General features: G+C 43.5%; 1 protein-coding gene across 1 annotated transcript in view; it reads left to right on the top strand.

Annotated features, from left to right (window-relative positions):
* Window positions 1–10,369: 10,369 nt before the first annotated feature.
* Mdy (diacylglycerol O-acyltransferase) overlaps window positions 10,370–26,652 on the top strand; it is a 92,541-nt gene continuing 76,258 nt past the window's right edge. Inside the window, exons 1-2 of the mRNA XM_076384216.1 lie at window positions 10,370–10,656; window positions 23,511–23,639. Coding sequence (XP_076240331.1) covers window positions 10,538–10,656; window positions 23,511–23,639 — 248 coding nt within the window. The 5' untranslated portion in view covers window positions 10,370–10,537. The remainder of the gene's footprint in view (window positions 10,657–23,510; window positions 23,640–26,652) is intronic.

Here is a 26,652-nt window from a genome sequence, read left to right as displayed (position 1 = left end):
AATCAACGTCCCTCGCTTGGACGTGCATGTCGAGCAAGTTTCGTAAATTAAAGTGGCCTCGTTTGGCCGCTGTAAAGCTCGCCCACCACAGCTATTGGTCGCACGTGACGTCGCGCGCTATGCTTTTGAGGAGCAAACTCGCTGCTTTTCCCTTTGTGCTCACTTTTATTGCGAAACCATGTCCTCTGTCTTCGTGCTTCCTCCGGACCGGACTCGCGCAAAATTGCACCGGGAAACTTGAAGGACTTTGGTCTCTGAATGGGCCAGCAAGTATAAGCATAGTTTCGAGGACATCGACGTTCCTCTTGCATTGTTCATCTTTAATTGTCTGTACGGTTCTCACTTCGGCATCTCGCGGGGAATGTGTCCTCAAAGCAAGCTCCCAACCTGCAATCGATTCGTAACAAGTTTCACAAAATTCGATTAGGCAGGTTCCTTACTATGCGCCTGAACGTCCGATCGTTTGCGGTGGAACAAAGGAACCTCAATCTCGGCCTGTTAATGCTCCCTTGATCCATAAAATCGCTATCAGGAGTTAGTTACAACCTTGTCGACTTGCTTTCGTTGAAGTTTGTAGCGTTGGTGCACTGTCAACTTTGAAGGCGGTTTTAATAGAAATTTACAAATTGTTAGTGACAGATAATTTGAGCATTTTGAACTTTGACTTAAAGTGTCTCTTCGAGTTTTATGATAAAACACCACCTGGAATGATAGAATTGTTATTCCACCCCCTTTCAACAACAGTTCGATTCAATAGCACAAAATAGTTGTATAAAGCTTTCGACTTCCCTCGTTCGAAAGCTATTTCGAAGTGAGAAAGGGATACGGTTTTCAAGGCCGCCTATGTTCCATTTTCCATCCCCTTTGCTCCGCTTTCGGAAGAAAAGGAGAACTTCAAAGGCTCGAGCGGCCGTCTAAGAGACTCATGGTTTACACATCGCGACGGTAACTCTCTCGTCAAGACCCGTAAAAGCTCTCGGGACGATCGACTGTAAAAGTCGACGACACGGTCAAGAAGATCCTTCTTGGTTTCTCGATTCCCAATTCACGACCTCGTGAAAGACCGTCCTTCACATTCGCGGCCACTGGTGCCTTGTATTTTCCCTTTTTGCCTCAGAGTCCTTCCGACCTTTGCCGAAACCAGCGTCCTTCAAATTCACGAGAGAATTGCAAACGACTCATGGATATCTGAACGTTTTGTTCGGAACGGTAAATTCAGTCCCTCGGCTTTCTCTCTAAACGATTCGAGTGATGCTCGTGCGATGCAAGTCCTATTTCCTTATGAAATTTTTCAAAGTTTCAAGGACACTCCACGATATGATTCTCTGGGAAAAAATTAATTGTTCGAGTAGACCAGATTAACCTTCCGTGAAAATCGCATTTTCCACGCATGAGCGCGCACACTCTATCTGCTTTTGGGCAGTTAGTTGAAGTATAAAATAAATGGGGTGAAAGGTCTTTGTTGATAAGTTTCTGTGGATGGCTCGGAGGTTTAAATTTCTCTCGCGCACGCCAGGAAATTCAATTATACATTTCTGCGATATCGTCGCCGTATAAAAATATCGCAGTTTAATGCCTAAGGCGCGGTAGCTTGATTCTTAAATAAAAATGGCAGTAAAGGAAAGTGAAGAGAAAGAACGTGCAATGCCTAGAGATGGAACGGTAGACCTCAAGATGCTATAAAATAAAGATGAGGTATAGAAGGTTATACACTTTTTCCCGGCAAAGGTACTTCCGTGAAAGTTGATCATACGGAATTAGATCGTGTCAACGTCGTATCACGGAAACTTTACGATGAGAAACAGTCCCGCGTGCAGGTGTATATGTGCTATAACGCAGGTACGTAGGTAATAACGGGAGATGTTGAGCTGTTCGGGGCGACGTGGCGCATACGCTCCGCCTATTAGCATACAATTATCTTTATGTTTCTTTTATGATTCATATTTAGTGCCAGTTTCGCCCCGGTTTTCGCTTCGTCGGCCAGTGCAGCTTCAAGTTTGCAACTTTTACGATCGCACTTGTTTCTAAACTTAACGCTCACTGGTTCGCCCCTTATCATCGTTTCCCCGCGCACCGTCCGCTGTTCTCGCTAAACGTGCTTTTGCAAACATCTTTAGCGCACCCCCATGGGAACCACCGAAAATTTGTTGTCGTACGTGCTGAAAATCGGCAACCGCTATCGATTACTAGCCCTCTTTACCTCGTTTCGGAGATACGAAATTGACTACACTTCTTTATTGTACTCCCTACTGAATACCTCGAAACTTGGATGACGTCTTGGGCCTCCTAGCCACCAACTTTCCCTTCTCTAGAGAAGATATTCAAGATGAAAATCGAACAACTTTTAATCCTAGTTATAACATGCAATTGTTTTATAGTATCTATGCTTTTTCGTGAAAAAAATAACGGAGTTAAAAAAGTTTCCAACTACAAAAGCTGATTGTCGCTAGTCCCAAATGACAGACAGGTTTCGAGAAAACACCTACTGTGTGGGAAAACATATTTAGTTTATTAGCCCGTCTAAAACGTTACTGCAATAAAACAACGAAAATTAACGGATTAGTAAAAGTTGGGTAGCGAATTTCCCTGGTGGTTTGTTGAGGGAAGTTGCATACTGCTTCCGCCGCTCGAAAAATCAAAATAATAGAAGCCGATAACGTAGTCGCCAGTCGCGTATCCTTTCAGTGTCGTACCATTTCGTACGGTGTATGGGTACGATCGCGGTTCCAATGACCCGCCATTTCTACCGGCTACGGCTAACCATTAATTTAATTAATGCAGATCCATTTACAGCTGCACGCGAGCTACCCATTTCCGGCCTTTATTTCGCGCCATTTGGACTTTATTTTTGACGAAATGCAAGGTCGCTATGGTTGCGCCGAATATTTCTGCACTTGCTGATTTTTCTTTATTTCGGACGTTGTTCACTACAATTTTCGAAATTGTAGACTCATTTTATTCTCCGGTCATTTTGCGTTCTCTTCTTTACCATTATTAAATTCGACGAAAATTTAAAATGACAGTTAGAGTATTCTGAAGTGTCGCATTAAATGATTTAGAATGTAGCTTTAAACCACAATTTCCAGAATCTGTTCCAATTGCGGGTATTTTAATTTCATTAGAAAAAATTTCAAAAAATTCTAATGAAAATTGCTGCCGAGAGAGGACTGCGGTAGGATGAGGGAGAAAATAAAAAAATGTGAAGGAATAAAATTTGAGGCAGATGGTTAAAGTTTAGAATTTAATTTCCAAATTAAATGAGCAAGTAATAAAAACCTGCAAAGATTTAGTAAGACATGTTTTTTGTATATCTTGAATGGCAAATAAATCAACTGGAATGATTGTTTTCATAACCCAAGTCTGATTTTGCTAGTTTTAGACCACATCCGGCCGAATGGCTAATAACGGACGTGCTCTGACTACTAATCGGCTTTACAGAGATTTCCTGACGCAGGGGAGAAAGGAGAGTGTATAGGTTAAATGGTGCTAGGAGGCGGGTCAAAGGGCAAGATTAGACGCTTACGTTGGTCTTCTACAGTAGTTGTGCATAATGCATGCCCGTCGATAGCTTGTCGATTCATAATAATGTTCATTCTCTCAAGATGTGCACGTACACGGAATTTACAGCTCCAACAGCGTGAATAGAGCAGAGGATGCTTTGCTAAATGGTCTGGATAATTTCTCTGTGCTTTCAGCTACTACAATTTACGCCGCGGAGCTAGGGTAGCCCTTTTGCAAGCAACGGTGAAATCTATGAATTTTGATTAATAATAGAAGACAGACCGTGCCATAGTACCTCCTTGGTGAAGCTTTTATGAGGAATCGATTCGACTGAATTTGCTAGCAGAGATTTTTTTTTAATCAGCTCATCGTGTGCTGAGTTTCCTCAAGGACCCATTTGCACGTAATCCCAACACGGCAGATTGCATCTGTAATTGCTCCATGGTGGGTACCATAACCGATGCATGTGAAATTTGTTTTAATATTAATTTCTTATCATCGATCTTGTGGGGGGACGCTATTCCCCAAGTATCGCCAGTCTCACCTTCCATGCCATGCAAACACACTCCGTTGAACTAGTTGGTTGAATATCTTGCGATCTCTACGAAGCAGGAAGGTGTAAGTACCGTGTTAGTCTTTGGGGTTACGTCGCTGCTCGCAGAGCTAACTAATAGCCTCTTAGCCTCGGCTTAGGCAGGATCATGCTACAGGCAGCCGCATCCTCTCTCGCTCTAAGACTCGAACCATACTGCTCCAGCCTTTGGCGCGATCCCTAAGCCACGTCAAATCTGCAAACAACTGATCTAGTCTACTACTCTATTCCATAGATTAGCAATAATGATTGATTGGTTCCTAGCTGTTTCGCTTCGCATAAATTATATGTGCCGATTTTTTCCTTTTATTAAAAGTTTCAGTACCATCTGAGAATTCAAATATTTCTGAAGTCTAGATTTTTATTTTCTTTTTATCAAATAAGGAAGTCTAATTTTATAGCGATGCAACTTGCAGCCACGAATTAGGAGATAAAGAATATCACACGTATTTCGTTGAAGAAATCTTGTTCCAACGGATCAGGTTGATTAAACTCGTGGGAAACAGTTTCGTTTTCATTCTCATAAACAAATAGATTAAACGTAATAAATTCTCGCCGGGAGTCGTGGCCGAGATTCTCCCTGCTGTCGTTCGTTTATTTTCGTTCCCCTCGTTGTACGTACAAATGAAGCTGTTACGAAGGACTTTCGTAAAATTTACATTTACCCCGAGAGACGAAACAGACCGAAGGAGATTTTCCCAGTATCGTTCAGCCAAGGAAAGCCCGCCTATACTTTCTCGCCATAAGCGGACTTTCAACGAAAGCTCAATCGGTGGATTTGCGGTAACCGCCTCGCTCTGTATGCACTCGCGTATTTTTCAAATCCCTCGCAGGATAGAAGGACCGCTTCCTTTCCTTGGATATCGTTGCTTCCCTCGTTCCTGGTGTAAATACATACATTGAAAACTCATAAATATGGGAATCCAACCGAAGACTCCATTTAGCTGCAATATAGCGGCGATTGTATGTTCAGACAATTATGTGGACCTTGCGTAGTATTAGGCTGTGATATCACGTGCAGCTGGATGTAAAAATGGGAAATGAGGAATACAGAGGTCGTGTATGTGTGCACGCACAGTTTTTACGAATGGAATCGTGACTTCTGTGAAAAATCGCTCACGGAATCCCGATTGGGCGTAACTCGGTTTAATTTATTTAGTGGCTCGAAGGTGAGACAAGTTCAGGTCCCTGCGCGATGTCGCTAGTGCTATTATATCGGCAGGCTTTCACCACTTTGAAATATCGCCAACCCTTGATCGCCAACCTCTCGATCTAGAATCAATATCGGGGAGAAACACCTGTCCACTAGTGAGACCCTGGTATTAGATTCATTCACTGGGATTACTCAATTAATGACTTTGCGGATACTTATATTTGTAAACATATTCCAACTGGGTACTGTGTTTGTTTACTTTCTGTGCTTATGCATAGTTATCTTATTCCGTAGAACGTGATCATATTCAGGTTCATTGTTATTTGTGACAACAAGCATTCTGTGTGTTAGATGCTCTAGTTAGGGTAATTGAAACACCGTAATTAGAGATAGGGATCTTTTTTTGAGTAACTTAAATTTGTTAGATCTTCTTACAATTATTATTTATACTTGAGTATCTAGATCAGTTACTCGATTATATTTATTTTTCTTTTCTCCCTTTGAAGTTCGGGCACGAAATGTACAGACAGAAGTGGTCAACCGATGACACGATTATTTGCGATTCCGCAACGACGACTCCGTTACATCAAGTCCCACAAGTTTCAGTATTGGGAGTATTTTGACAAGGTGGCGAGGGCCGTGGGGTGATGTCACGTTGCGCGCGAGACGGTTTCTGAATACAAAGTGCGAATCTCGCGTACAGTCGGTCACTGAATTCGCTCAAGGGTGGTTTACAGGACAAGGAGGCAATAATCCAAGAATGGGAATGGTTCGACCAATATTGCGAAAGTTTCCGTGCCCGCTGTTGGACTGTTAAAGTTCAGCCGATTCTCCTTTTCTGCGACGGCTGACATATGAATGGGAGAGAAGATGGAACGCCACTCGATTCCTGATGGAATCCAGGCGTATTTCAATGTTGACCGATGTCTAAGGCCGCGCTGGAATTTTTATGTTTTCTTTTACGTGAAGGAACGATAACTGTCTACATTTCCAGCTAAAAGAGTATTCCCTGGAATCACATAGTAATCGAAATATTCAAATCTTATTTTAGACTATATATCTCCTCACATTTTTATTCGCAATTTTAACATGTATTTTAAGTATATCGCACCTTTAATTTTCACAAAACTAAATTTCTAAAAATTCCCTTCACGGATCCCCAGATCCGTAGAACATGTTTCCAGTACTTCAGATTGACAATTTACGCTGGTGTATCGCCACAAGCAATACCTTCATCCGACAGAAATAACGATAATCCCGAAACGAAATACGCTTTCTTCCCGTGATCACAGCTCGAGCGCCAGCATTCGATCGTTACGATCAGCCCTGTAAGATTGTATCGACGTAGACTCATCCTTTGCTCCGTTTACCTCTCGGCTAGGGCACGTACACGACCTTTAATCACGCGAGATCATCGAGCACGTAATCGGTTGTAAACGGTCGAAACGATACGAGACCGTTTTCGAAAACGATCGACTCGGAACGGTCGTGAAAGCCGCTTAACGAACCGCTTAGTACCCAGATACCGCGATTGGGTCGCCCGAGGAACGTATAACCTCCGTTTCTTTGTCGCCTGTCGTTGGTGCTAAAACTCGGGAGAAATTACGATCCCTGGTAATGCTTGAATGGTCGTTAACAGAACATGGTACCACCGCGGAACCGTTATTCGCGTTCGATAAAAATCATGTTCCACCACGGATGAATTTTTCTTCCCCTGTGCCCATGGAAACCCCTATTCTTACTAAAGATAAATCAATGCTTATTTTTTCGCGGTTTAACGAGACGACAAAGGTGTCGTGCAATTTAAAACGCGTCGGCGGAGAGGTTCCCCAGAGGGCAAGCACCGCGGCATGTCGTATCGTTTAATCGACTGTCCGTGGTTTCGTGGAAGCTGCGCATTCATGAACTCCTGTAACGGCGATCTCTTTCCACCTTTTTTCCACCGCGCAATTTTCAGGATCTTCCATTCGCCACCACCCCCTTTACTTCGTTTTATTACGACCGCCGCGTGACAGGGTTTTTTAAAATCCCGCCCGCCGTCTCGGGATATTAGATCTCTCACGAGCGGTGCAAAGTGGCCAGTAAAGGGGCCCTGCGAGTATAAGCGCGACTCCGAATCCTGGAAACTAGCTGCGTCGAGTCGACAGATGTCCGCGGAGATCCCGTCGACGTGTAACTGCGTATGTAGAGTAACGTGCTTGCCATCGTGCCCAGTAATATCCGTGGTTGGCCGTAAAGGGAGTTCGTAAACGACTAGCACGGCTTTTCTCCTTCCTGTATTTCGCCTCCCTTTACTTAGACCGTCTAGAACGTGCGCCCGTGCGAAGGTGCGCTCTGCGAAACCACGCGAAACACACTACGAATATAGACTTTGCTTTCTACTGCTCGTTCTACGTGCCAATGTGCTCGCCTAGCTTTCTTTCTTAAACACTGGTTAAATTCCCTGCGGATCGGCAAATATTTGATCGCTTAGCTTGCTGTTTTCTTTGAATCGTTTCTATAGTGGAAATAGAATCAGTGGAAGGAGTTCGCTTTCGGTGTGCTGCCTTTTGCATCAGTTTTACAAGGGGACGCTTTTAATTGGGCAGTGGTTAATTTTCATGTTTACTGAGTATGTAGCAGCAGAAGGCACGTGTACAGAATGATTATATAGAAATTAAAAATTCTGTTATTTGAGATTCTTTATTCGAAACAGTAGTTTCGTATGCATAATGTTAATCTACTCGGAGACTTTAATGCTTTGACTGTATTCACCAGAAATTCAGCAGCAAAACTAGTTTTAATTTTAGATAAAGCTTTCTTTTATTCACCGTTATACTGAGTCTAGGTAGTAATTCTAGGTACTTCCATGAGACTGTCACCCATTATAGCTACTTACAGCAGCAGTCTCTGGCGACAGCATAAAAGTTTTTCAGATTTTCCATCAGTATATTATCAAGCATAATCGTCATGGAAGTGGTTTGGAAGCTACGTCCGGTAGGACAAACTCGATTCAGCTTTAGATACATCCCCATGTCGGGAGCGAAGATAATTTGTAACAAGCTCGAGAGTGTTTCGCAGCGGCGACGCTCGTTAAGATTGACGGTTAATAGCGAATCTGCAGGAAGGGGTGATGACATCGTAGCATTCGCCTGTAATTCAAGGAGCTTGGGTTTTCAGTGTGTTCCTCGACGATACTTGCGGGTTCCCGTGCTTTAATTAGCTTTTCTTCGGCTGTCTATTACCGTCTTTCTTCGACGTTCCCGCTGAAGGATCGAGTTCGAGTAAGGATTCGAAGAGTCGCGTAATTGACACGCGAAATTGTCTCATGTGTTTGGGCTTGGGTTTATTTACTCCTAAACTTTCAAGCGTTCGTTGGAGTTTCCGCTTTCCACGGCCCGAGTTCCCGACAAACCAAATCGAAGTTCCCCCACCGGGACGGAAAACTCGGAGAGCAAAGCTTGCGACATTCCGAGTCTTAATGGATATTTTGACAGGATAATTACCGCGTGGACGAAAGACTGTCGTTAAATTATCGTTAATGATTTTCAGCTGTTCCATGATTTTCATGAAAAACATTCTAGATTCTTTCTAGATCATGGAAAGAACACGTCTTCTCGCTAATGATCAGAAAAACTGCCCAGCTGGGGAAAAAAGTTTGAGCCTCTGTAATCCTAATGTTCTTTTATTACTTATAAGAACAAGGTTACACAAGAAGTCAATTATACGAAACAATTTTGCTTCGTGATGTATAAGATTGAAAATGAACAACACTTTTTCGTGTTTTCTATTTTGGTAATAAAGTAAGGGAAATAAAAGAGATATGCATCGAAAAGTATGGTATATGGAGTGCTAACTTTAAGTTGCATGAAATTGTGGAGGATTAAAATGATATATCATTCGTCTTCTTATTCGATCGTGAAATATAGATGGAGCAATGACGTTTTATTACGACTAACCTGGGACAGAGGTACTATCAGACCGTAACAACCACTGTAAAATACGAAGTTTCAACCCGTAAAGCTGGATTACGATACGCGGTAATTACCCATTTTAATTGCGGGTTGTGTTCGTTGTTGCCCGAACGACTTTAAAAATGAACATACGAAGCGTGCATTGACCCTTCGTTCGGAGTCACGATTTTCATTTAAGATTATGTCCAGTTACGTAATTACTTGCATAAGTTTGTTCCTCGAATGTGAAATGTAACGAGCAGCTTCTTTTAAAAGCAAGTTATATAAAAAATTTGGAATCATGAATTTAAAGTTATAATTATAAAGCAATTGATTTATGTAGCATCAGCCAGAGGGAAATATATACGGGGTTTAATAATTATTAAATTAAGTAGCACAAAGGTAATTGAAATTAAAATTACGGTGTCAGTCGAAAATTGGATTATACATTTTGTTAACGTATAGGTAAATTATCATTTTTGTAGTGGTATTAATATGTCTATTTGCCTGTAAATTTATGCAAATAAATGGAAAAGCAAGCTGATAAATTAATTTAACCTCTTGTTAATTTTCAATAAAATATACGATACATATTTTCCTAACTGAAAATTAATTTTTTTAAATATGGTAAGGTTCTTTAGCTCAATAAAATCACAGAAACGAATTTAATTACTCAAAGCCAATAACATTTATTTAACAGAACATTTTTATCCCATTTAACACGAAATCAGGTATGAATTTTTTAGCATAGAAATGAAAGCAGTAAGAAATATTTTTATTTTACAGTGAAATCATCAAGATATCTCACTGTCGGGTCTTACGTCACCCGCCAAAAGAAAGTACGAAGCATCACGCCCTCTGTACCGGAAGCGCTCCGTTTGACTGGGAACGTAATCACGTTCGGCGACGTTTCGGAGTAAAAAACGTGCTCCGATTGGTAACTATGTCGTTATCGGGAAGAAACTCTGAGATAAACATAGCCTACCACTTTGGTGACCGAGTCAGTATCATTGCGACTGTCTATTCGTAAACACAGCAGCGTGCGGCGTGATTAAATACCTCCGAGAGGGCTTTCCCCACTAGAGTCGTGCGCCCAAGAACGAAGTGATCGTCTGGCGACGTAATCGCCTCGTAAACCTTATCATCGGTCGCGGCAAAAGTGAGAGCTCGTTTCGATCGGGTCCCCTTCTAGTACGCGCGTCTCCGTTTCGTTTTTCCTCGCGCGAGTGTGAAGTGCCGCGCTCGGTGAGTAACGTGTCCGCGTCTCTGTGTACGTGTGTCCCTCCGTGTGCGTTTGTGTACGTCGTAGACGGTGCACAGTGGCGCGTGGTGTTTTGTCCCTCGTCGCAGAGCAACGAAATGACGGTGGAGCACGAAAACGATTCGAGGGTGAGGTTAAGGAGAACTAAGAGCGTCACCAGGGCCGAGGAGATTCAGAAGCACGAGATGATGGTGCGCAGATCGCAGCCTGACAAGCCGTGAGTATCGTTCTAACCACATACGTATGAGATCATGGCTCCGATTCTTTAGCACGACCAGTACCGACTGTTCTCGCGCGAGCACCAACACGGCTCTTTCTTCTTTCGGTCTCCACCGAGGCGTATCGTCGCGACGTGTCGTCGAAACAACGAAATCGACTTCGGCCTGAACGCGACGACACGAAATTTTCGGGTCCTACCGGCCACACCGACGTAACAACCGACTTGGAGGAGAAACACGCATGCGCGACTGGTTCTAGATCGAGCGCAACTGTGAACGCGTGATCCCCTCCTCCACGACGGTGCATTCCTCCTCTCGTTTTAGCTTACGATCCTCCGTGTCATTTCTGTCCCGCCGTATAATCGATGCGGAGGTCAGCCGGTAGTGTCGCGCGCGCGGATGTTCCATAGCTCGTTTCGCAAGCACCGTTGGAGGCCTTCGACTTTATCCCAAGTTAACGAACCGACCATGCGGATGATCTGTCCCTGTTGACTAGCACGTAACCGGTTGCCCTAATTGGCTAGCGTCAAAGACGGTCCTTCCATCTATCATTAGGCTCAGCTTAAGGTTTTTTGGTCGATGTAATGCATGTGCAAATGAACCTTGCAAATACTTCGCAAATTGCTGGCTGAAAGGGTTCTTGTGTCTATGGTGCAAAGAATTTGTAGAACGCAATATGAACGTCGGGGAAAATTGGGGTTAATAAATTTAATTGAACGAAGTCAAAGTAGATGAATTTTTATGCCACTGCTTCTCGAAACCTTTTGAAGATGGTAAGTTTGTTTTAAACATAATTAATAAAGTGGCCATGGGAGTCGCTAATTATATTCATTTAAACTCTGTAAATAGCGTTCTTTACCTTTAATAACACGAATTACCAAAAACCATTTCGGTCCGAGGAATGACCCAGTTAACAGGTCAGAGTAACTCTGTACCAAGTGAGATTCCGAGGACTTCAGGGATTGCAGCTCCAACGAGCAATAAACTGGATATCAGTTACCTGTAAATGGCTAATATTTACACTGTCGTGGACCATTGTGAGTTCGACGCCGGAGGTGCGAATGAATGGTACGAAGTTCATTCACGGGAATGGACACGGAGCCAGACAATTGAATGCAGCTAGAGTGCACGTCGCGGAAACGAAAACTTTCTTAACGAGCTGTTCGCCGTCTCTAATGGAACTACAGGAGATCGGCGCAGAACAGTACGTCAAGAAAACGCGGGTAGAGATAATTCGTTCCCAGTGACGGCATAATTATTGAGTTTCACCCTCTTTCTCTGGCTATACATATATACAGTATTAGTTTCGTTCCTTTACAGTAAAGTCGTGAAGGAACTTATCTCGGCACGTTGTTCACAGTAACCGACAGTGATGCAGCAGTTTCTTACTCGAAAACAATGGAGACATCTGCTAAACTTACATTTAAAGTTTCGTGAAAATGAATGAACGAAGCTTCGTTAGACATTGAAAGGGAGTAACGTATCTGCCACGTTATCTAAATTGCTAACAAGGAGAGATCTAACCTTATCGTAACGTGCCTCGCAGACAAAGAGTAAGGGTCAGACTGGGTTGAGTCACAAGGTTGAATCTTTTCTTGCGAAGAAGAGCTTTCCTGTAGTTTTTACATTTTCTAGTAAAAATTTCTCTTGGTTGTCACTCTGTAAAGTACAGATCAAAGGACAAGCGCGAAGCAAGACAAAGGTGATATATGACAGTCGGTGTCCAGGGTTTATTTTCAGGGAGCTGCTTCATTGTTTCAGTACGAGAGAAATTGTGCTGTTAGTAACTACAAGATTAGCTAAAGTCAGGGTATACCATTTACAGGAATAAATCCTTGTTACTCGAAAAGTAGTGCTTTGATAATTCTACAGTCGGAGTACAAATGTTTTTGTTTTTGTGCGGCTACATTGAACTCTACGAGACACGCAATTAGAAGTTTACGTATTGCGGATCACGAAAGATCTTGAGTATTAAAATAATGCTTGGTTTTCTTTGCTCGAAGGATTGTGTGTACAGAGAGTTGTGTCGTGTTTTGGCGATAACGTTGTTGGTTTATGTGCTGAATCGTCTTAAGACATATTTGCACGCCATTAGATTAGAGTTTGCCGATATATAAACGGTAATATATCAAGCTTAATCGTGGCTCGGTCGCGTTACACGGGTAGAAAATTGCCCGCGTTTTGGAGTACTTAAATAAATTCCACTGTAACGCTATTCCAATTAACGGTTAAAACAGAATGATTTCATAGGAAAAATGAAAACATTGAAACACCACGAGTATAGATCAGAGTATACTTTATGTCACATATCGATGCCATATTCATCAATAATTCGTGTATCGTTAAAATGTGTGGTTTAATGCACCTGCGTTCTTACTTTATGGCCAATCGATACAAATTCCAGAATAAACTTTTTAACTGCATCGGTAAACAAAACGCTCGCATTGTTAATACGCGTAACAAAGAGTAATACATTCGTTGCATAGGGAACATGGTCGAATTTCGAAACAGATTCCATTAATTAACCGACTGAACGTTTAAAAACCGCATCGGGCTGAGTCATGTGCGCTATAGGTATCACGAATCGAAACATCGTTGCGTATTCACTTTGTGAAAATTACTGAATAATATTACGTTGCCTGCGTTAATACAAAACAATGTGTACCTTGCTCATCATAATTAACAGCCGAATGCCTCCTCGCGAAGCATTGCGTAACTGATTCTCCATATTTTTTAATTGCAACGCTTTATCATTATCGAAATGGACGGGTCGCCAGCGTGGCAAGGTCTTCGAATTGCGGTAGAATTTACATAACGCTGCGTCCGAAGTTCAAGGTTCGCCGTACGAAATTTCGCGATAACCCGGATTTGCAAGTAATTAAAAGTTGGCGTCGGCGAACATCGCGACGTCTAATTAGTTCAACGACCTACGAATATCAGCCCTCCTTGTTGCCTCACTTTTTTCCCTCCTTCGTGCCCTCTAAAATCGCTGACGAGCTCTTAGTTGCATGGTGGCTGGCCACGTTTACTTTCGCGTGTTCTTAATTAAAATGTTAATTCGAGTGACATGGCAGAAACGGTCGATGATGGAGCTGTGGGCAGATCGGCGCGATAACCAGACGTTCGAGTGCGAACACTTTGGACGATTCGTGTACGTGCACGCGCCCTCCACAGGCGTTGGGGTATCATAAATTTATGATCGGCGTACAGTGTATCCAATTGAGAGTGCAGCTCCGCGCGTTTTACAATCGGAATCGCTAATCAAAGAATCTGGCCTTCGAGGAAAAGCTAACTCACGTTAATATTTCTACATAAACAAAAAGGGGGTTGGCGCTGAGAGGGAGACTCGGACCGAGGCAAATTCCATTTGTTCAGATTTATGAACTTCCACCCGTCGCGGCTTTAATATCTATCCAGCCATGGGAAAAAATTGTAATCAGGTTTACGGTGTAATCGAGCGCGCGATTAAAAATTAATGCGGTCAAAAAAATGGAGCGAAAAGGGCATAGGGATGGGGTCTCATTGAATCCTCTCGGGGAGGGACGTTTAAAAGAAATAAACAGAAGTGACTTGGCGTGGTCACTTGGCAAAGTAAACGCTAATTAGCGTTGAGTCGGAAACTGGCGACGTTGATGATGCTAGAGGCTCTGTTTTATCAGCGGGAGGTCGACTAAGGGAAAAAAACAGTGAAACCTCCCTCCCCCTTTGACATGCTATAATGACCTGCAAACAAGTTTTTTTTGCTCTTGAGAAAGGAACACCTTTCTACCTTCGGTTGTTTCTTCACCCCATCTTCGCGCCCCTCCATCTTCTTGCTCCCGAATCGTCCATTATGCCGTAGAATCAGAGATGGCACCACTCCTCCGTCTCTTAAACAAACGAACCCCACTGTATTTACTCGTTCCGTGTTTGCCAGATACTTCTTGTTTTCGCCAACTTTGCAATTAGGCGCGCGAGCGCGCGTCGCTCCCCGAGTTCGTTGGACGCGCTGAATATCGAATGATCTACTCCTTTTACCACGGGGAATTCGCCCGGAAAGCTATGTCTGGCTTCTGCGATCTTCTACTTCCGGATTGACTTTAAAGTTCCCGTTTGTACGATCTTCCGATTCCCGATTCGGCTCTCAAATTCAATCTAATCCTCCGCCGACTCCCATTGGAGGGGATCGAGAGGCTCCTACTTGCATGAAGGGTGGCAAAAAAATGCTAGAAACTACCGCTTACCCATCCATCATCTTTTATCACCGATAACGACTGGATATTGGAGCTAATTTTTTATGTTTTCTGTTCTAACCTTTACAGTCTGCCCTAACTTAAATCTGGGTATTCTAACCAGTTTTTTTCTTTTTTTTGCGCCGAACCTCCCATAGTAAAAATAATAAAAATATAGCCTGTCTTTCTTTATTTCATATTAAAACTGTAAAAAATTGCAAATAAGTTGATTGGTATACGTTTATTAAATGTTATAATACTTTAAGAATGGCAACACGAAAATAAAAGCACACATATACCTACGAAGGTACATAAGGGGTGCTGTATTCCCTGAGGTAGTTTTCTAGGGTTGTCTCTCTGTACCCTTTATTGAACGCCAACTTTATTTAGTCCGACCCTTTCTTGCTCAATACTTGTGTCTTTCTTCTCCAACTCTGTCTTGCAGTCCTCTTTGTCATTCATAATTTATATTTTATAAAATAAAAGTATGTACAGAGTATTATTGACTGCGCAATTCCACTGTAATTATCTGCCATTTCAATCTAGACAATGGTTAAACATCGAAGAATCCCATTAACGTTCTCCGCGATACATTTTCCAATAGCTCCACAAGATCGAAATGACGTATCTCGACTGAAAGGCAATCATGAAGTAATACGAAGTCGAACGAGGTGGACAACAAAGATACCTCTGCAATTTTTCTTGCCCGTTTTTTCTTCTATGTATCGATTCTTCCTCGAGTATTATTCCTCCCATTCTGGCCACCTATCAGTCCATTGCCGCGGTGTCTCTCCTACTGGCACACGGATCTATATATTGTGCCAATATTTCCGCAGTCAGGCCAACGTTCTGCTGCTGTCGTCCAGCGGGGGATGATATTCGACTCGCTAATAACTTCGAGCGGGGGGTTCCATACGAAGGGGGTGGGCACAGCAATAGAGAACTGGAGGACCATCTCGTGGAATTTCTCTCTCTGTAGCGAATGCAAATAATCGTCCAGCCTCGTTCGCGTTATTGAGCGACGCGAGGAGGGAATACGCAAGATTCTTCTTCAGAATTTTAATCCGTTATTCTCCAGAGTTCGTATTACCATCGAGGGGCATCGATGCGCGCGCAAACACGAACGTCACTTCCTCTTGACGGCTCCTTGCGAACCAGCCGACGAGATCCTTGCAAAAAATCCCTAATAAAGCCCAGGGGGCAATGACACCTCTGTTACGAGGTGGCGACTGGAAATTTTTTGATCCATCCACGGATGTTCCACGACACACGTCAGCTTCCCTCGTCTTTTTTTCTCGTCGCGCTCCCCACCTGCTCCCATATCGCGGATTTTTTGCGTCTCCCGGAACCAGGCAAAAACTTTTTAATCTCTGTCGCGCGGGGGTGGACCGTGTCGCGGTTTCGGCTGACGCGCCTTCGAAACGAATGAGGATTAACGGTATTGTGCTGTCAATCCTGCCACCTCTATCTCGTTCTCCCTTATCCTCCGCCTCTCATCCCCCTTCCCCCCTTTTTTCATGCCGTAAACCTTTTCTTCGCAAAGATTGCGGCGACGGTGTCGAATCTCGCACGCGAAATCAGCTAGAAGAACAATGGAGGCGATTACAGCGACGGAAGGGAACGAATGAGCGTTTGGATTGGGCACGAAGACGACTGTGGTTTTTGAGGGGAACGTGGCGTGTTGCCTTGCACGGCCAGCATCCTCGGCTGCGGTCGATTTGGGGCCGAGGATCGCTCGTTCGTGGGATACACTCGTCAGAATCGATAATAGACGGTGACTGCTGGAATTGTCCCTTGGGTTAGTGTAACTTTTCAGATTGAAATTACTATTTGCTTCTACCCCGATTTATCGGAGAAAGAGGTACTGGCGAACCTTTCTACAAGAATTTTTTCACGCTGTGTTTAAAATGGTTATTACTCTCCTGAAGAGAGCTACTGTAACATAGATTTTTTAACGAGTCCACCAGTTTGTAGAACCCGTCAAGCTGAGAACAGTGTTACTGCTACTGCCTTTTCAGAGTATTTTAATAATTGAAGTTCTGGAGATTCCAATATTTGAAAAATTGAAAATTTGAAATGAGAGCATTACGTTTATGGAGCTCCTTGATTTATTAAGTCGAATATCATGAAGAAAGTGGACATTCTTGCATATATCTCGTCACGATCTCATTCCAAGGGCATTCAAAGTGATGCCTACATAAATGGAGCAGAATGTCAAGCAGGAAATCATAATCGGTTTACTCTTTATGGACGTCAACAATCTAAAAATATCACGAGGCTGACGGAGAACTCAGTCTCGCGAAATACGCAAAAAGAGTAGCTACAAGGAAAACTGGCGTCGTCGAGCTGCCAGCATTCCAGCCTCGACTACTTCCTCGTCCTGCCAGGATTTCTATTTTCGTCGACGAGAGACGGTTCACAACAGGTGAGAGGAGAGATCTCTTGATGAACCCCGGGGATCGTGTACTCAGAATGCAACGGCGAAAGTTAGGGATGTCTTGGTGAAAGGCAGGAGACAATAAAACAGGCAGACAGACAAGCGGACGGAACCGACAGACAGACAGGGAGCGAGGAAGATGGAATGGCGGAGCTTGGTAATCGATTCCGGGAGCTTCCAGCCGTGGAAGAAGAGGCCGGGGACGAACGAAGACGAGGTGAACGAAAACCAGGGTAGCAAGAAGACCTGTTTAAAGCGCCATTTAATTTTCCTTCATGAATCATTTAGGGTATTCTTCTACCTTCTGCCGCCGCTGCCACTCCTCGTCCTCTTTTCCTTCTCGATTCAGAGCCGCGCGCGCGTCAGTCGAGTCTCCCTCCTCATTACACAGGTAATATATGTATATCCAACTATCGTTTAAATATTCACGAGGGTTCCAGTGTCAGGAAGATCCGCGGGGTAGATACGCGAATCCTATGAACCGCCAGCCCCTTTCTGCCATTTCGCCACCCTCTGCGTCCCGTTCCATTTTTATCCACCCTCTCGTCTTCGTATCCCTTGTATGTACAACGGCTTCTCCGCGTTCGTAGCCGACGGGCTTGACTTCGGATTCGAGGAACAGCTAAGGGGATGGAAGAGAAACACGAGTGGTACTCGTCTTTGTGGAATCCAGTACGGCCTGACTCTCAGACTGATCTGGAAACAAATGATTGGGTACCTTTGTCTTTTCCTCACTGATGACTGCTGCTTTTATGAAACGGCCCTTGATCTAAACGATGGCTAAAGGTTGATTCTCATTATTTATTGTGGAAGTCGACTCAGCCACATGTTTTACGTTGGGATCCTCTGAAAATTTGGCCATTTCCTTTCTACGACGATTCCTCTTCTTAAGAAACGTATAAGGAGGAATACATATCGTTAAGGAATTTCTGGACACTGAAGTAGAGATTTATGAATAAAATCAATATTGACATTTGAATGATAATTAATAAGCAGTCTCCATTGCTGCAGAGTCTGCTGCAAATACAACGGCCGTCGAAGCAATGACAGACACTGCAAATTGCACTATAGAAAACCCATTGAGAAACATTTGAACGGATTTGACGAACGATTGCCTGCTGGCTGGTGGACAGATAGTGACAATCGGCCTGAAGCTGATGGTCGTCTCGCCGAGTTGTTCGCTTCAGAATTCGCTGTGGCCGTCAGACAATCTCCTGGCATCCTTTCAATCCCCGCGTATAATGGAGACGACAATGTTGACAGCGGGGAATATATTTTTCATGGGACCCTCCGGTTTAGATAATGGTCGTTGGATCCTGCCTCTTATCGCGGACTGAGTTACGAGCTACGATATACATATACGTTACGATCGTTACGCTTCGTCTTCGCATACAATGGCATTTTTGTTGCATCACGAGGTGCAGCCAGAGGCACTTTACTTCGTAATTCAGCAACTGCGTCAAATATGCATCTCGATGGGTGCAAAATGCATGCATAAGTCACGGCTCGCGATAAAAAGGTTGGTCGCGTAACGGCACGGCGAGCCGAATATTAATTACGCAGATAGAACTACAATTACTCATGGTGGCATTGCGGAGGGCTGCGGAGCACGTCGAGTCCCGTTATCAGTATCGATAATTTTAACGAGCGCGTAATTAACTAACGACACCGTTCGTAGGTCACGAGTTTTTCGAATTAGACTTTAACGAGCGGGGACATGGGAATCGAATAACGAAGTGCTTTAATAGCGTCGCGAAACATGGTTATTAATGCACGGTGCTTCTCTTTGGGAAACAACTCGCGCGAGAATGCGTCAATTTTAATTCGCGATGCTCCGATTACGGAATACGCAATTGCTGGGCGATTTATATTTATTTTTTTTAATTTTCTGCAGTGGTTGACTATGAACTGAGTGTTACAATGATGGGGTATGAAAAATGCTTCAAAACTATCTTTTATTAATTATGATGTGATTGAGTTTAGAAAAATTCAAGTGAAATCATTTTAAGTCTTCTTCTCTCATTTATCGATAAATGACTATCGTATTGGCATAGTTATGAGTAACTGTATTACTCACCAATGGATAACTTGGCCAGAATTCTTGAGAATTAGCAACATGTACAGGAGGTATAGTGCATTTGATTTTTTTGTATGTAGAGTATGGATTATTTAATAGAATTATATTTTTATGCCAATTGTGCGGTTGATGTAGGATATTGAAGCTTTTAAAGTATTAAATGTCATGGTCAATAACGAAGTCATTGCAGTAATAGTGAATTGGTCTCTGCTAATTATTTTAAGTAACACAATTATTAACCACTTTTTGCATGAAATTTACAGCGTGCGGCTTTATAACAAGTTAATCTAACATTAACATGAATGCTAGCCACGTAATTATACAAAGTGCAGAGTTCAATTACCTACTTTTGTTCATAAGTGTTAAAGAATGATCCTAGAGTGATTTAACGTGGTGATAAAACCGGCAAACTACATAAAGTAACAAATCATTTTCACTAATGAGATACTCATAGATCCCCATCTCTTTTGCATTACACAAATTACTATCCACTTATTAAAAATGAACGATGAAGCAAATAAGAGTGTAATAAAAAGCCTTCATAAAATAGTCATTAAATAACCACTTCCAATCTTGCAAAACATCATACCGCAATAAAAAGCAGAAATAAGTAGAACTGTTTCATGCTCCAGACAGTACAATACGTCACACGTTGACCTCAATCTATCGATATGACTGACATAAAATTATTCATACTATTGTGTACTCTTTGCATCTAATTATCACATCGTTGCAGCCTTGATATTTCCTCTTCCGTCGACTGTCTATCAAGTCGACGAATTTTAGGAGGGAAAAATATCGTGGCCTAACGAACAAATGGGAAAAACAAGGGCAGAGCGGGGTAATCAAAATTTCACCACTGCGACGTGGTTCCGTAAAACTCGTTCGGAGCGAATCGCATTACGGTGCCGTCGCACGCTCGGATAATTATACCAAAACATTGACGGGCGCCGCGTTTTCGGCGGTGGGCCGCGATGCAGAAACGCGTTTCGTTCTTTATTTCGTTCCGCGCAACCGGTATGCACCGATTATTTCCTCCCCCTCGCCGCGGGTGGTTGTTTCACGGGGTGCGAGCGCGACCAGTCTGCCAGGACAGCAGAGATATTTTGTTTTTCCGCTTCTCTGGCGGCAGTAGCGATGCCAGGCTAACGCGAGAACGAACGATCGGCCACATTTTTAAATTAGCAGCCGCAATAACGCGTCGACGCCGTTAACGCTGCTCTCGCGCCCTTCTATTTACATGTTTCATGGCGGACGTTTGAACGTTAAAATAAGTAACCCTCCGCGGCTAGCGGCCACGCGTTACTGCGGCTCGCGATTTTCCAGGTAAAACAACGCGGCTCCAATCAGACGGGAATGAATTTTAACGATGTTATATTCGAAACTCAATTTGTCCCCAATTCGTGCGCTGGCTAAATGGACCCTGCTCGACGGCTGGGAAATAATTCACGTAATGTCGTCGACAGTATGGCTTCGCCAGGGAAATATTATTACATTCGTTGAATTATTTGTCTTATAGTTTTATATGTCTTCGCTGCCACTTTTGGTCATTCCTGCTGTCGACGAGGCGAGTAGGAAGTCCGCTGTTTCATGACATCAATACGTAAGCGACTGATGACGCGTCACTCGGCTTCACGCTTAAGAACACGCGCATGTCGTGAACTTGTCCTCAGAGGAATGAACTTTTTTCGCCGTTTATGGCGCATTAGGCGGAAAAGATCCGGCAACTGGTCCGTTTCAGAGAGGACGCAAGAAACTGGCACACTGGTCCAAAACTAACATTCGGAGTCTCTAAAGTTGGAAAAGTAGCGGACAACTTGCGTTTTCTTGGCGAACGATGAGGCAGATCGCTTCCAACAAGCGTTCTATCTCTAATGTTGCGATTTATCACTCCGAGATGTTTATATTTTTCCTTGTTGGCGCGGTGGGAATTGTCCAACCATAGCTCGGGATTATTTTAATTACTGTGGAATTTGGAGAACAAAGGAGAACTTTGATGCAGAAATTATTTGAAACCGACCATACCGTCTGCTTCGAAACTATTCCTGAGTGATATGCTGGGGTGGAGAGCTGTGGAGTTGAGAAGAAAAATTGAATTTCCACTAATTGCGGAACAATTGCTTGGATTTATTTAAGATCCAGTTTATTAACTACATTTCCGTAAGGTGATTTAAAAGCAGAAGCGCAAGGTCTTGTAGACCCATGATTATGAAAAGGTGGAAGAAGACTTTTTTTTTAATTTTTTGTGTTTCTGTCTGTCAATGTATGGGTGACTGTTTCTGAAGAAATAAAAAATGCCATTTTAATAGCTGACCACTTCCTCAGATGTAGAAGATATAACAGTTAACAAACCGACGAAGATCGTGCCACGGAGATCGTAGACTTTGATCTCTCAGACCAGAAGAGCTCTCACATGTTTATTACACTAGCTTGCGTATCGGTGATAAGTCGGACACCCAGTATACTGGCACTCATGCATATGGAATTTCTCGGTGACATGTCTGCATCCTGTCATGCAGACCGTGCCAGTATCAGAAGCGTGAGATAGCTCTTCCTGTGCGGCTCTCGGTGGCCAAGCCAGCCGGCTTTATCGCGACTCTATTAATTACCACGATCTGCCATAAATTCCGAGTAATAGTTAGGATTTACTCCGGACAGCGTGGGGAGGTTAAACGATCACATTAAATGCACATAGTTGCAGGACGTAAGGGAGTTCTGTCGGGTAATTACGCGAGACAAACGAGACGATATTTCAGAAGGGGTTTCCTTTCGTCCTCCTGTAATCTTTAGCTTTATCCCAGCATCTCGACCTTATTGCGTAACTTTCACGACGTCTGTATCGCCCTACATGCGCTTGCAATTTTTATTCCCTCTCCGATTGTTTCGCTCGGTATCGCATAGCCCCGCCGAGACACGGAAGACTTAGCGTCTGGAGGATTGAGCTCGTCGGGAGGATCTCGCCTGTAAATACTTAAGGTCGGCGGCTTCTTGCGATCTTGCCTTTAGAAGTCCTTCTGGTTTCGACCTTAATCGCGTCCTAATGTATAATAAAAAGCAGGAGGGTAGTTAGGCGATGGCGGCAAAATCGGAGGTTGGAATGCTGATCGATCTGTTGGCGGAAAAACGAAAATTCGCGAGTCAACGCGGAGTGGAGGAGATATTCGCGAAATAGAGGGGATGTGATATTGTTTTACTTTGAGGCGGTGTTGCGAGCGCCTTTGTTTCGTCTCCCTAAATTCTCACACTCAAGCGAGCGCGTCTTATCCGTAGAAGGAACAAGGGCCTCCTTGAACGCTTTATGCTTCGGGACAAAACGCTTTTGAAAAGTTTACACGATGGTCCTTGTCAGCCCTCGTCGTGCTCGCAGTCACGGAGGGATGATACTCGGTAGTCCGTGCAAGCCGATTACTCAGGTTCACCCGGTGTATTATCTGCGTAAGAGAGATACTGAAGATGAGAGGGTTTTGCATCCGCTGTTGGCCGCGATATTGCACTCCTCATTCGGATTCCATCAGAAAAGACGAGGCGCATCGTTAACAATGTACGTACAAGTTATAAGTCTGAATTTTGCAGAATTTTTACAGAAATTTCGATATAAATTTATTTCAGATAACGTGGTAGATATTTTTTGGACACCCTGTAGAAGTTTCCTGTAGGTTTAAGTAGCATTTATATCTTAGACGCGACATTACCTGAAAGAAAAACGTAAAGCGAAAGCATTGTTAGTCGAGCAAGCATTTGCTATGCTTAATACGCTTGTCTGGCCATAGTCTGTCCGTTTCTACTTGCCTCATTTTCAGCGGAATGCATCGTCGCCGCCGGCTGTTTACATTAAAAAGAGTCGAAAATAGGGGGGTAGTAGTCGGCGAGGAGGACGTAGGCAGTGGGGGGAAATAAGAAAAGCTTGAACAAATGTTTTCAATACGTTGCATAAATCGCGTGTTTCTTCGTAAATTGAAATGGAAATGCATATAACCGTACGATATGGAAGCGGCTTTATTGTTCCATTCTTATTCCAGTGACGTTTCTATGGCGCCTTTCTTCCTTTATATCGCGGACGACGAGTGTGTGCCATCGATCTCAAACGGGAATTTCTTTTTAACTTGGACCTTCCTTTTCTCCTTACAGATGTCATCGTCCTAGAGATAGTCTGTTCTCCTGGAGCTCGGGATTCGACAACTTCACGGGATTCGTCAACTGGGGCTTCCTGTTGTTGGGCATTGGTGGAATCCGATTGCTCCTAGAAAATTTCATAAAGTGAGTATCTCTATATTTCCAGAGTGAATCTTGATAAAACTGCTCCCTTATCAAGCTGGCGATACGTGATCGGTTTCGCGGTGGCTTCGCTGCTCAAAGTCCTCGCGCTCGATTCCACCGTATCTAGAAGAGAGCGAGAGAGAGAGAGCGAGCGAGAGAGAGAGAGAGAGAGAGAGAGAGAGAAGTGATTTATCGGCAAGAAATCGGGTCGCCCTCGAGTTTCATCGTTCATTTATTTGGAGCAATTTGCCGCGTTGCTGTTGCGGTAATTTATCAAAAAAGAACAGACCGCTGTCACACTATGACACGATGTCTCTACTTAACGCGAAGATAGTTCGAGTTCCACGTGTCCCAGGAGCACTTTTTCCCTTTGTATCTAGGGTAGGGGTTATTCCATCGCAGACCCTTCAGTCATACTGCTTGTCAAGAGTGAAGCCTGAAAAAAGTGGAAGGTCTTGGATCCGGACGATTCGGTTCGATGGGGGGAAATAACGTTGAGAAGGGGATGCTCGAGAGAAAAGCAGCTTCATCAAGCTGTCATAGGGTCGTGAATGGGAGAACAAGGGTATTAGAACACGAGAAATTTGGTGAAAGCTAATTTTGATGATGAAAAATACAGTGGGCCAAAAGAAAAAAGGGACCCGAACCGCGGATGAAGTTCATTTAATTAGTGAGTCCATCGGCCGAATGAAACTTTTCGCGCTGATTCCGGCGAATCGTTTTCAGAAGGCTGGAGAATTTTTCCCCGAGAAAATTCGAGTCGGCCAGCGGAAACAAAAAGAGGAGCGATCGGATCGATAATGAAAAATGAGGTGCCAGCGTCAGTCGGACACAATGTACAATTCCTCCGCGGATCCATTGACGTCGCTCTCATTGGGAATCAAAGTCGTTCTGACAGTCTAATCTATTTCGATAACTACATTGTTATCGGCGGGATATTGCAGCACCGATAACGCCTCAGCGCCGATTATAAAGGTTATTGTCAGAGATGTTTGTGCACGTGCATTAATTATATTCACGTATATAATTCAGGGCTGCTAATACGTCAATAACTGGTGGCGGTTAATGTATTCCTAAAGTCCATAGAATCTATGTATACAGAGGATGAATTTCAATTAATTATTTTACCGAATTTCACGTAACAACGATCCAGTCTTTTGAATCGTCCAGTTCGGCGGGGAAAGCGTAAGCAGCCAAAAATTAATTAATTTATGGGCGACAGCGGAGCACACCCTCCCACAGCTGATTAAAATTAACAACGTGTCGGCTGGTCTGAAATCTCCTCCAACGGAAGATTTTCCTACGCAAGAGACAGCCCCTACCAATCTCCTCCCACCCTTTGGTTCCCCCTTTTGAATCGAGAAGGACGAGGTACAACCTCGGCCATGAATAATTTCAACGAGATTTTTATCACCGTTGTAAACTCTCGGCCTTGCGTCCGGTGGCTCCTAGGGGCGCGTAACAGAAATTTATCACGCTCGTTAAGCGTGGAAAAACTTTCGAAGGAAACTTTCGCGACGTAATTGCTCGGAGGGTAGTCCCGAAGCGTTTCTGAAATAAACGCGGCTGCGGGGTCACTCGAACCACCGACGAACGCGAAGGAAGTGATTCCATGCGTGACTGGCCCTCCAATTGTTCTCCCGACTGCGAATTATTCTTCGACCGTCGGGCAGAGAATTCCAAGGAAGTTTTACGATATTGTGACGTTATTATTTTGCCAACATCGATGTTACCGTTGGCGCAGATCGTTTTACCAGACACGATTACAGGGGATAGATGTTCTTGCAATTTCCGCTGCGTGGTACTTAAATATATCTTTCGCTCAAGCAATATCTCAAGTTTTAATTGTCTAGCTTTTGAGCTTATCTAGCAGGTCACTTGTCCATTCTGACGTGGTCACAAAGGCGAGAGTGGCACGCACACTTAACGTGGTGATGATGCTCGTACACTCAATAATAATTGTTCTACGTATCCATATCAACACGGTGATAAGGACAAAGCATTTGCATCGATGAATGTTAACTAGTGGTGCTGACACAAGGAAGATCATAACATTCACGAATGCTTTGATATAGCAGCATTATACAAAGACGTATAACAAGATCCAGTGGCTCAATCAAAAGCTTATAGTTCAATAAATTTTATTTGAAATTTTTCCTGATTAAATGTACGTATTTTCCAAATTCACGCAATGTAGAACTTAGAAACAGGTTGCTCACGTCCAAGGTGACAATTTTTCAAGGAGCCCGCCATCCATTTAATTCCATCGTGTTCCATGGTAATTCGATTCGTAAGAAATCCCTTTCGCCATTGAACGGGTACAAGAAAAAGCATTCGGTCGAATCAAGGGGATAGGAGGGCGCAGCGCAACGCGATTCTGCACGACGATCGAGATTAATCGCCGCGGAGAACGATGGGGGGTGGAGGTTGAAAGAGACACGCCGGCAGGAAGAAAGTGGAAGGATGGTTCTCTGGCTGCGAAGTGAAAAAAAGTAGGAAGAGAGCTCAATTAATCGGACTCTCGGCGAAAGACTCTAGCTCCATCGATAAAAGTCCATGGAAAGGTTTGGAGACAGAAAGGACAGGGTATCGAAGTTTCTTTCTGCACCCTTTCCCCTCGCGACGCTGTTCGGAGAAACTTTTTGAAAGGTTCACGATCTGTTCATAATTTATGCACTTAAACTGGAACTGTGCAACGCTGCTCGCGATTCTTAATGGGGCGAGTTTAGAGGGAAGCAATTCGAGAAACCGAAGCGAGGAATCAAAGACGATGCAGAGACCGATAAATTGAGAGTATTATTAATAATACTTGAGACCAAAGCCACAGAATTTCTTACAGAAACGCAGACGAACTTCTGCGAAGCAAGGACTGAATCCGAAGAAAAATTATTTTTTCCCTGAATGGTATTGCGGGTCATTTTCCACTCGTCGGTCTATGAGATCCTTCTCTTACTTATCGATGAACATAAAATACTATCTATTATTTCTCAATATTTTTTATATCTCTGAAAAT

Source organism: Calliopsis andreniformis, chromosome 9 (assembly GCF_051401765.1).
Source record: "Calliopsis andreniformis isolate RMS-2024a chromosome 9, iyCalAndr_principal, whole genome shotgun sequence".
Taxonomy (NCBI): Eukaryota; Metazoa; Arthropoda; class Insecta; order Hymenoptera; family Andrenidae; genus Calliopsis; species Calliopsis andreniformis.
The sequence above is the reverse complement of the archived record's forward strand: the minus strand, read 5'-3'. Positions and strand labels throughout refer to the sequence as shown.